The sequence below is a fragment of the Neoarius graeffei genome, chromosome 2, assembly GCF_027579695.1.
Source record: "Neoarius graeffei isolate fNeoGra1 chromosome 2, fNeoGra1.pri, whole genome shotgun sequence".
Classification (NCBI taxonomy): domain Eukaryota; kingdom Metazoa; phylum Chordata; class Actinopteri; order Siluriformes; family Ariidae; genus Neoarius; species Neoarius graeffei.
Genome location: NC_083570.1, coordinates 61,729,099 through 61,741,370, shown reverse-complemented (window position 1 = coordinate 61,741,370; position 12,272 = coordinate 61,729,099). Strand labels below are relative to the sequence as shown.

At 41.8% G+C, this 12,272-nt stretch overlaps 1 protein-coding gene across 5 annotated transcripts in view; it reads right to left on the bottom strand.

Annotated features, from left to right (window-relative positions):
• The window catches only part of myo9ab (myosin IXAb), a 228,478-nt gene that overhangs the window by 32,880 nt on the left and 183,326 nt on the right, over nucleotides 1-12,272 (bottom strand). For all 5 annotated transcript variants that reach the window (XM_060914594.1, XM_060914596.1, XM_060914595.1 and 2 more), the window contains exons 15-23: nucleotides 9,682-9,801; nucleotides 6,394-6,475; nucleotides 6,139-6,273; nucleotides 6,017-6,056; nucleotides 5,764-5,886; nucleotides 5,575-5,655; nucleotides 5,359-5,469; nucleotides 4,553-4,675; nucleotides 2,574-2,723 (exon numbers count right to left, since the gene is read on the bottom strand). In XM_060914594.1, the coding sequence (XP_060770577.1) occupies nucleotides 2,574-2,723; nucleotides 4,553-4,675; nucleotides 5,359-5,469; nucleotides 5,575-5,655; nucleotides 5,764-5,886; nucleotides 6,017-6,056; nucleotides 6,139-6,273; nucleotides 6,394-6,475; nucleotides 9,682-9,801 (965 nt within the window). The remainder of the gene's footprint in view (nucleotides 1-2,573; nucleotides 2,724-4,552; nucleotides 4,676-5,358; nucleotides 5,470-5,574; nucleotides 5,656-5,763; nucleotides 5,887-6,016; nucleotides 6,057-6,138; nucleotides 6,274-6,393; nucleotides 6,476-9,681; nucleotides 9,802-12,272) is intronic.

Here is a 12,272-nt window from a genome sequence, read left to right as displayed (position 1 = left end):
CACAGATGATGGTTTTCTGAAGTGTTCCTGAGCCCATACAGTGATTTCCACTACAGACACGTGTCTGCTTTTAATGCAGTGTTGCCTGAGGGCCTGAAGATCACAGGCATCCAGTGTCAGTTTTCAGCCTTGTTTCTTGCATACAGAGATTTCTCCAGATTCTCTGAATCTTTTAATGATATTATGGACCATAGATGATGTGATCCCCAAATTGTTTGCAATTTTACATTGAGGAACATTATTCTTAAATTGTTGCACCGTTTGCCCAAGCAGTCTTTCATAAAGCGTTGAACCCATCCCCATCTTTACTTCTGAGAGACTCCACCACTCTGGGATGCTTTTTTTTATATCCTGTCATGTTACTGCCCTGTTGGCAATTAATCAAATTAGGGTTTTTTTAAGCATTACACAACTTTTTCAGTCTTTTGTTGCCCGTGTCCCAACTTTTCTGAAACGTGTTGCTGACATCAAATTCAAAATGAGCATATATTTTTCAAAAAACAATAACATTTGATATGTTGTCTTTGTACTATTTTCAATTAAATATCCGGCTTCCATGATTTGCAAATCTTTGCATTCTGTTTTTATTTATGTTTTACACAGTGTCCGAACCTTTTTGGAATTGGGGTTGTATACGATGCAGTTCAGCACTTTGAACATTGTTGACATTGTTTAACTTTTTTTTTGCACTGTTCATTATTGCATTGTGCTAGAAATTTTGTGAGCTGACACCAATTACCAATGTGAAAATAGCTGATCTACAAAGTCGCATGTTCACATGTCAATAAAAGCACTTTGTGATTGAAGATTTTTCTTAACATTTGTCTTATTAATGCTTATGAAGCAAACTTGGGGGTTCACCTCAGACGGTTGTTGTACATATCCGGACTACATCCGGCCCTGATCCAACTCACATCCGTACCTGATTTGGGCAGTTCAGAGATAGGTTTTTAGTGATCCGTGCCGGACCTGGCCCACATCCGTTCCAGATCCAAAAACGGTATCTGTGCCGGATACGGGGCGGAGAGCAAAAGTTATGTGGGACGGATCCGTTTGCTGTATTCAGACCGGACTTTGGGGTACATCCGGTGCTGATCCAGCTCAGATCAAATTGCTATCTGGGTCCACTGTTGTAGCCTATGCACATCACAGTTCAACGTTTTGTGCATGCTGAGATGCTTTTCTGCTCAACATGGTTGTAAAGAGTGCTTATTTGAGCTATTATATTCCTAGCAGGTCAAACCAATCTGGCCATTTTCTACTGACCTCTCTTATCAACGAGGTGTTTCCACACAAAGAACTGTCACTCACTCAATGTTTTTGGTTACACTGGTAAACAAATAGCCAGTTCAACAGTATAGTCATAGAAACAATCGGCATAAAGTTTACTTAATTACTAGCCTGCTAATTCATTTTGCGTTTCTCCCACAGTGAAAGTCATGCTTTGATCAATTTGTTGGCTACATGCAATAGCAAAACAGATATAAGTCTAACAGAGTCCGTCTGTAAAGAGTCTAAAGAGGTGTTTAATTATATGTGATGCAAAGCTCACTGATGTACAAGCAGACAGTCATCAGTGGACTCAGGGGTTTATTAAAAATTCTTAATAAAATAGTTGCTATAGCCTGCCAGCTCAGGATAACATAAAAACAGGTTGAGATAATTCCAACATAGATGATATTGAGATAACAAAGTTATCTTCTGGATAGACAGGACTTCTAAATACTCAGACTGTCAGCTATGAATAAAGGCTGCTATGTCGATAAACATAGTTTTCATCATCTTATTTATTACATCAAATTCAATTTAAACAATAAGTTACAAAACAAGACGCGCACTGGTGTGTTTGAGCTGAAGGGAAATTTTAATGCTGCAGCATACAAAGACATTCGACACAATTCCATGCTTTCAGTTTTGGAGAAGACACACGTATGAGTGTAAAGGTCAGGTGTCCATATACTTTTGGCCATATAGTGTACATGACCACATCTCACGCCATGCAGGTGAAACTATCAGCATGTTATAGCCTGAATACTGTCACCTCGAAGGTAAACAACACAGTACATCTTCCATCCAAAAAAAGAAATCCTGAGCAGTGAAACTGTTGAATGCTTCAGTGAGGATAAACGATCACGTCCCTACACACGATATGAGCAGGGCTTTTTGATAGAAGAGCTCTTGTGTGGGGGCGGCACGGTGGTGTAGTGGTTAGCACTGTCGCCTCACAGCAAGAAGGTCCGGGTTCGAGCCCCGTGGCCGGCGAGGGCCTTTCTGTGCGGAGTTTGCATGTTCTCCCCGTGTCCGCGTGGGTTTCCTCCGGGTGCTCCGGTTTCCCCCACAGTCCAAAGACATGCAGGTTAGGTTAACTGGTGACTCTAAATTGAGCGTAGGTGTGAATGTGAGTGTGAATGGTTGTCTGTGTCTATGTGTCAGCCCTGTGATGACCTGGCGACTTGTCCAGGGTGTACCCTGCCTTTCGCCCGTAGTCAGCTGGGATAGGCTCCAGCTTGCCTGCGACCCTGTAGAAGGATAAAGCGGCTAGAGATAATGAGATGAGATGAGCTCTTGTGTACCTGAATGACACGTGCAGCACGTCTCTGATTGGTAAAGGCTCGTCTTTCCAGCAGAGCTCTGAACCTCCTCTGCAGAGCTACAATCCTTCTCAGCACCTCCTGATGGAGCAAGTTCTGCAGCTTCTGTCTCTGAGCCTCTCGCAAAAACACCTACGCAAGAGAGATGGACAGAGAGGTAAAGAGAATTTGAAAAAGAAAAAAAAGGAGAGAGACAGAATCACAAATGTCCAAAAAAGTTACAGAATATCTTTTATAAAATATAACTCCAAACTAGGGTGGCACGGTGGTGTAGTGGTTAGCGCTGTCGCCTCACAGCAAGAAGGTCCGGGTTCGAGCCCCGTGGCCGGCGAGGGCCTTTCTGTGCGGAGTTTGCATGTTCTCCCTGTGTCCGCGTGGGTTTCCTCCGGGTGCTCCGGTTTCCCCCACAGTCCAAAGACATGCAGGTTAGGTTAACTGGTGACTCTAAATTGAGCGTAGGTGTGAATGTGAGTGTGAATGGTTGTCTGTGTCTATGTGTCAGCCCTGTGATGACCTGGCGACTTGTCCAGGGTGTACCCCGCCTTTCGCCCGTAGTCAGCTGGGATAGGCTCCAGCTTGCCTGCGACCCTGTAGAACAGGATAAAGCGGATACAGATAATGAGATGAGATGAAATTCCAATTCAAGCAACAGTCTTACCGGAACCATTACTACAATAGTGTGAGTGATATCATCAGTAGACATGACAAACGTATTACATTTTTATTTCTGTCTTAATCTAACAATATTTATATTTTAAGGTGAAAAGGAAGAAGGGAAGCCAGTTTCACCAGATGCACCTTTAACAGAAATGTACAAATCACTGTGATATAGCTAGCAGGCTAGCTGATGTGCTATCAGTGAGTGTGGCTCCTTCAGGATTTACTTCCGTTTACTGAGCCAAAATTAACAGAACATTTGGCCATACTGTGTCTAAAATATCAATTACTCTATATTCATTTCTCATTTATAAAAATGTTGTATAAAGACAATACCACACTTGCAATCGTGATGTTGTACTGAATATTGGCACGGCTCTGATTACCTGCGGCTAAATCACAGCAGTGCTGGTGTTCAGTATAACCTCACTCTTGCTTGTGCAATATTGTTTGATTATAAAATTAACAACTCCCAACAAACACTTTCACCCTTTTTCTGTGGCTGAAACTTAAGCTAAGGTCTCACATCGCCAGAATCACTTCACGGTCGATGCCGGGAGATGATTTTGAGCCTTCTGGGGTCAACTGGCATGTGTTCAGAGCCCTTCTATCGGAATACGTGAGAGCTAAGGAGCTACCTTGACAACCGGGAGGGAGTGGCTTCCATCCCTGGAAAGTTTTGTCTTGTTGAAAATTGCCGTGGGTCAAGCGCTGGATGAATTCATCTGTCGCAACCGTGAAGGCATCTGCGAGCATCCTTGAAGCATACGTGAGGCTTACGTGAGCTACCAGGGATGACTATAGCATTCTGTAACAACCATCGAGCTCAAAATGTTCACGGAACAACATTCTGCAAAAAGTGAAAAGTTTGCCTGGGGGGCATGGCTTATTCTGTCTTGCCGTAGCTATGCCGTACTGCAGCCGTGAAAACCGTACACCCTGCCGTCATTGCTGTGAGGCCATACGTCGCTATACGTCACTGCCACCAATGGTTTACTGGCGTCTTCCGTCGCTACCGCCGTGGTTACCATGGCTTCATTTGCATATTTACTCCACCCGTATGTGATGGATCACCTCCAAAATATGCCAGAATGGCCACGGTAGCCCCAGCCACCGTTCTCACGGCTCAATCGGCTGTGCGTGACCTTCGCATTAGAGTTTTAAGTTTACAGAGGGCCTTGAACATTGTGATGTTATACTGTATGTCGTAAGCATAGATAGTGAATAGAAAACCATATGAGATTCAGCCTAGCATTTGAGTGAATACACTGATAAACAGTTGGAAAATGTAACACAGATGATACCATGGTTTTGCCCACTTGGTAGCCATCTGGATCGAGGTGAACTCCCTGCAGAAACTCACGAATGCCAGCCTGACCAGCACTCAGGCCACTAGGTAACAGCACATGGAAATGATGAACGAAGTCCTAAAAACACACACACACAAACAGCAAACACTGCTGAGCCTTTGGGAGAACCAGGGGTCTCATTTAGCAACTGTGGGTATGCATAGTTTTGTATGTAAACCATGCATATGTGCATGGAAGTTATTGTACACGTGAGGATGTGCGTATATTTATGCACACTTCTGACCATGCATATGCAGAAACGCCTAGTGATATATAGAAGTGTAATCACTGATAAACTGATTATGAGTCAGTCATGTCAGCATAGTAGCTTCTGTTCAAAACAAGGTGCAGACAGAGGACACAGATTTTACAGAAATGTAAAATAAAATCATAGAAAAAGGACATCTGGTTATTATAGCTGATAAACACTTCTTGATGCTGCACAGATGTTGCATTTAACGACCTTGAACTTCCTAAGCACATTGATTTTTGTCTCCATTTGCTGCTGTCTTTCCAGTCATTGGACTGCTTGTGTGCCAAGAGGTGGAATTTCTCGGCAAATGGGCTTGGGAAAAAAAAAAAAAAAAGAATCACCTCTGCGTCGATAAATTGCTCATCAACATTTTAGGAGTATACCACTACCTAGGGAATTATCCAGAGTTATTCCTGACATGTATGTTCCAACAGTGGGAATCAGTCAGTGAATGCCCTCTTCTAGTCCACTAAACACTGCAACTATTTTCCTGAAGTGTGTGAGATACCTGAAATGTATATTTGATGCTGTATCCAGATTGGCGTATCCTCACTGTCTCCAGCATACCAGTGTACCGCAGTTGCCTCAGTACTAATGCATCATTAAAGCGTAGAGGAAGCTGAGGGACCAAAACAGGAAGGAAATGAAACAGAAAGAAAAATCGGTATACTTAGTCTTCCCTTTCAGTACCTAATCAAACTTTCAGAGCGGAGGCTAGCAGTACCTTTTCTGCATTTGAACGGATACATTTTACAAAGTAGGGCTCAGACTGGCCCAGGGTCTCCATCAGTTTGTTCAGCGAAGCCTGCGCAACAAGAAACGGTAAATAAAAGTAATTGCTTGTTAGCCTCCTTTATCCAATTTCATTAGAACTTCATCAGAAATGTGGTTCCGCTTCTTCCCAGCTTTATACCTGAAACTGTGCGCTGATGCTGGGGGGTTTCTTCTTTTTGTGCAGATGGAGGAGTGATTTGGTGATGCGATCATGAAGTGTCAAGCTGCTCAAGTACTTCAAGGATTTAACATCTAACAGATGCTGGACACAAAATAAGGGGCGAAATAAGGGCATGTGTTTTATTTTCACCCGTAAGAATAGCCTTATAAAGATTGTTATTATCGGAAACACTTAACACCGTTAAGAGTCATTGCTTGCACTAAGGCTGTACCTTGGGAAGGGAAAGCTTGGCTTTGTAGTTTTTGTTGCGCCTGTACAGAAGAAAGCATCAATCATTAAAAGCACACAGATGATTTTTTTTTAATTCTTGCATAAAGTCTCACTGGGACTTACATCAAAATGCCCTGAGCTCTTTCCAGTAACTTGCTGCTCATGGCGTTAACGAAAATACCATCTTCATGAGAGGAGGCAGTGGAGGCCAGACGACCAGACCTCGAGCTACGACCATTACACCCAGAGAAACCGTCTCTGAGGACCAAGCAGGATAAGAGAGTGAGCCAGGAAGAGGGTTATTGATTTCTTTTTTGTCTGCGCAATATTTTACACTGCAAGGAGGCGTTCTGTAATATGTGATGAAATAGAGCCTACCTTGTTGTTTTCTCATTGATAGTGTTGGTGCCTTGTAGGTGTGACAGAGGGCTGCGTGGATTCTTCCATGTGATGCAGGAATCTGTTTGAGATCCAGATAAAGCATGTTAATACTTCTAAAACTGTCATTGCAACACTAAAAAACATCTGCTTGTATTACATTGACCAATGCAAAACAAAGTCTTTTTGCTTATGACAACTAAGCATTGTAAAAAACATACTGAAGCAATAAAATTCAAGTGAACCTGAAATCCAAAACACACTGGTGAGGTCTATTGTCTAAAGGAAATAGTCCCAGACAGTGTATGACCTTAGCGTTTCAGGGGCTGAACTGCATTGTGTCCGTTACCATATGACATATCAAGTCATTTCCTCTGAGAAATTCCAGCCTAGATTCAGCAACAGATATCCTTCAGTCCCTTCTAACGCTGTTTGGCCGCTAGCCTAGGTGGAGCTCAATTTCAGATACTGCAGATCAGTAACTGTGTCATCTGTTCTGGCAGTTACAGTTGGCTCAGTTCAGTTAAATGCAATTCACATCAATTAATTAATGCTACTTGATCAAAATATTATTAGATATTAAGTCAACCAACAATGTAACTGATACACCGGAACATATAGATTAGGTTTCTAATTAGCTAACCAAAGACTTAATACAGTGTCTCGCAAAAGTATTCATCCCCCTTGGTGTTTGTCCTGTTTTGTCGCATTACAAGCTGGAATTAAAATGGATTTTTGGGGAGTTAGCACCATTTGATTTACACAACATGCCTACCACTTTAAAGGTGATTTTTTTTTTAATTGTGACACAATAATTAAGATGAAAAAACAGAAATCTGGAGTGTGCATAGGTATTCACCCCCTGCAGCGGCCTAACCCAATCAGATCTACCAGATCGCAACAGAAAAATGTACTATTAAAACCTGTTGTTAAAACAAAGCATGGTGAAGCAGCTTTTAGCGACTATGCAGTGCAGCTATGGAACCAACTGCCAGAGGACATCAAAAATGCTCCTGCTATTGGCAGCTTCAAATCTAGGTTAAAGACCAAGCTGTTTTCAGATGCTTTCTGTTAAATAATTAATATTGTCTTCTTTACATGTTTTATAATCTGTACTTTTACAGTCTCTGCATGTTTCAAATTTTACTTAACTTTTATTCTATTTTATTCTGCTGGTTTTTTTTTTCTCCCCCTATTTGAACTTCTACTTCATTTTATTATTTTATTTCTACTACTGTTTAATTCTTATTATATTTCTTCCCATTTATTTTATGTAATTTTATTCTCTATTGTTTACTGTTTTGCTTTTCTCATCTCATCTCATTATCTCTAGCCGCTTTATCCTTCTACAGGGTCGCAGGCAAGCTGGAGCCTATGCCAGCTGACTATGGGCGAAAGGCGGGGTACACCCTGGACAAGTCGCCAGGTCATCACAGGGCTGACACATAGACACAGACAACCATTCACACTCACATTCACACCTACGGTCAATTTAGAGTCACCAGTTAACCTAACCTGCATGTCTTTGGACTGTGGGGGAAACTGGAGCACCCGGAGGAAACCCACGCGGACACGGGGAGAACATGCAAACTCCACACAGAAAGGCCCTCGCCGGCCCCGGGGCTCGAACCCAGGACCTTCTTGCTGTGAGGCGACAGCGCTAACCACTACACCACCGTGCCGCCCCTGTTTTGCTTTTACTTCTGTAAAGCACATTGAACTGCCACTGTGTATGAAATGTGCTATATAAATAAACTTGCCTTGCCTTTCGTATGAAACCCCTAAATAAGAGCTGGTCCAACCAATTCACTTCGTAAGTCAAATAATTAGTTGATTAAAGTCCACCCATATGCAATCAAAGTGTCACATGATCTGTCACATGATGTCTGTATAAATCAACCTGTTCTGGAAGGACCCTGACTCTGCAACACAACTAAGCAAGCAACAAGAATACCAAGGAGCCTCCAAACAGGTCCGAGACAAAGTTGTGGAGAAGTATAGATCAGGGTTGGGTTATAAAACATATCCCAAACTTTGAACATCCCACCGAGCACTATTAAATCCATTATAGCAAAATGGAAATAATAGGTCACCACTACAAACCTGACAAGAGAAGGCCACCCACCAAAACTCACAGACCAGGCAAGGAGGGCATTAATCAGAGATGCAACAAAGACACCAAAGATAACACTGAAGGAGCTGCAAAGATCCACAGCGGAGATGGGAGTATCTGTCCATTGGACCACTTTAAGCCGTACACTCCACAGAGCGGGACTTTATGGAAGAGTGGCCAGAAAAGAGTCATTGCTTAAGAAATCACATTCGGAGTTTGCCCAACAGCATGTGGCAGACTCCCCAAACACATGGAAGAAGATTCTCTGGTCCGATGAGACTAAAATTGAACTTTTTGGCCATCATGGGAAACGCCATGTGTGGCGCAACCCCAAAACCCTGAGAACACCATTCCTATAGTGAAGCATGGTGGTGGCAGCATCATGCTGTGGGGATATTTTTCATCTGCAGGGACAGGAAAGCTGGTCAGGACTGAAGGAAAGATGGATGGCACTAAATACAGGGCAATTCTGGAGGAAAACCTGTTTGAGTCAGCCAGAGGTTTGAGACTGGGACGAAGGTTCACATTCCAGCAGGACAATGACCCTAAACATGCTGCTAAAGCTACACTGGAGTGGTTTAAAGGGAAACATTTAAATGTGTTGGAATGGCCTAGTGAAAGCCCAGACCTCAATCCAATTGAGAATCTGTGGGATAACTTGAAGATTGCTGTAACACCAACGCAACCCATCTAACTTGAGAGTTGGAGCAGTTTTGCATTGAGGAATGGGCAAAAATCCCAATGGCTAGATGTGCTAAGCTAATAGAGACATACCCCAAGAGACTTGCAGCTGTAATTGCAGCAAAAGGTGGCTCTACAAAGTACTGACTTTGGGGGCGGGAATACCTATACACACTCCAGATTTCTGGGTTTTTTTTCATCTTAATTATTGTTTGTGTCACAATAAAACAACAATTTTCACCTTTAAAGTGGTAGGCATGCTGTGTAAATCAAATTATGCTAACCCCCCAAAAAATCCATTTTAACTCCAGCTTGTAATGCGACAAAACAGGACAAACACCAAGGGGGATGAATACTTTTGCAAGACACTGTAGAATAATGTTGTTCTCAAAGAGTCAATTTAATTGGTCCTAGTCCTGACCTTTTTTATGTCCCTTCAAATGTATTTGAATAAATGAAAAGTTATAAGAGGTCTATAAGCAATGTAACCTTACTGTATTTATCATCTTTGCATCTCTGAAGGATCTCGAGGCTTCTCTGGTGCACAGGGTGATGCAGGAAACTGAAACTGTCCACCTTCTTAATGACCGTGCACTGCACTGCAGTGTCAGAGCCTAGTGAGAGAGGGAAGGAACAGAGCAATGGAGAGAAACGTTTGTATCTTTCTCTCAATGCACACTGTTAGACATTAGTAATGATAGTTTCTAATGGGATTAAATAACAGCATGACACAGCACATTGTGTCATTGTGCATTTTCTTTGAACTCGTATGCTCTTTATTAATACTATCACTAGATCCAAAGTCTTAAAGCAGGAACCAAGAAGCAAAAACATCAAAGCATAAAAAAAGAATATAACACTAACAGAGTAACCATTTAAGCAGTGTGAAACTAGCAACTTTCGAAGATATAACACACAAAAACACAATATGCCAAAGCAATAGCACATAACTGGTGAGAATGATGCCAGTCTCAGCAACCAGAGAAAGCACTGGTGTTAAAAGTATTTCCGAAAAAGGTGGGTTTAATGTTCTTTAAGAGGCTAGGTTTATTCAAACTCTTCAGACATTGTTCCAAAGTCAGGGAGAGCTGCAACAAAAGGCTCTGTCACCCACAGCTTTTAGTCTGCTACGGGGTTGAGGAACAACGAGGCTTGAGATGTGAAATGAGTGGGAGGGTGTGTAAGATTGAAGAAGGTCACAAGTATAATGGAATATGAGTTATGAGTTTGTTCTGGGTAAGTGTATAATTATACATACAGTACAGTTCTTGGACTTTCATAACTTACTACAACCCCGATTCCAAAAAAGTTGGGACAAAGTACAAATTGTAAATAAAAACGGAATGCAATGATGTGGAAGTTTCAAAATTCCGTATTTTATTCAGAATAGAACATAGATGACATACCAAATGTTTAAACTGAGAAAATGTATCATTTAAAGAGAAAAATTAGGTGATTTTAAATTTCATGACAACAACACATCTCAAAAAAGTTGGGACAAGGCCATGTTTACCACTGTGAGACATCCCCTTTTCTCTTTACAACAGTCTGTAAACGTCTGGGGACTGAGGAGACAAGTTGCTCAAGTTTAGGGATAGGAATGTTAACCCATTCTTGTCTAATGTAGGATTCTAGTCGCTCAACTGTCTTAGGTCTTTTTTGTCGTATCTTCCGTTTTATGATGCGCCAAATGTTTTCTATGGGTGAAAGATCTGGACTGCAGGCTGGCCAGTTCAGTACCCGGACCCTTCTTCTACGCAGCCATGATGCTGTAATTGATGCAGTATGTGGTTTGGCATTGTCATGTTGGAAAATGCAAGGTCTTCCCTGAAAGAGACGTCGTCTGGATGGGAGCATATGTTGCTCTAGAACCTGGATATACCTTTCAGCATTGATGGTGTCTTTCCAGATGTGTAAGCTGCCCATGCCACACGCACTAATGCAACCCCATACCATCAGAGATGCAGGCTTCTGAACTGAGCGCTGATAACAACTTGGGTCGTCCTTCTCCTCTTTAGTCCGAATGACACGGCGTCCCTGATTTCCATAAAGAACTTCAAATTTTGATTCGTCTGACCACAGAACAGTTTTCCACTTTGCCACAGTCCATTTTAAATGAGCCTTGACCCAGAGAAGACATCTGCGCTTCTGGATCGTGTTTAGATACGGCTTCTTCTTTGAACTATAGAGTTTTAGCTGGCAACGGCGGATGGCACGGTGAATTGTGTTCACAGATAATGTTCTCTGGAAATATTCCTGAGCCCATTTTGTGATTTCCAATACAGAAGCATGCCTGTATGTGATGCAGTGCCGTCTAAGGACCCGAAGATCACGGGCACCCAGTATGGTTTTCTGGCCTTGACCCTTACGCACAGAGATTCTTCCAGATTCTCTGAATCTTTTGATGATATTATGCACTGGAGATGATGATATGTTCAAACTCTTTGCAATTTTACACTGTCGAACTCCTTTCTGATATTGCTCCACTATTTGTTGGCGCAGAATTAGGGGGATTGGTGATCCTCTTCCCATCTTTACTTCTGAGAGCTGCTGCCACTCCAAGATGCTCTTTTTATACCCAGTCATGTTAATGACCTATTGCCAATTGACCTAATGAGTTGCAATTTGGTCCTCCACCTGTTCCTTTTTTGTACCTTTAACTTTTCCAGCCTCTTATTGCCCCGTCCCAACTTTTTTGAGATGTGTTGCTGTCATGAAATTTCAAATGAGCCAATATTTGGCATGAAATTTCAAAATGTCTCACTTTCGACATTTGATATGTTGTCTATGTTCTATTGTGAATACAATATCAGTTTTTGAGATTTGTAAATTATTGCATTCCGTTTTTATTTACAATTTGTACTTTGTCCCAACTTTTTTGGAATCGGGGTTGTATAAACATGTCTTAGAAAACCAGAAAGTAATGCCTAAAAGTAATCGTGCCTGGAAGTGACAAAGCATGAACCATTTTTCTGATATTACACAATATTATTAATTTAACCATATTACGGATAGAAAAAAAAAAGTTTTCATCATGTTATTTATCTGTGATTCTCAAGCAGACGTGAAATCAGAATAATTTCTC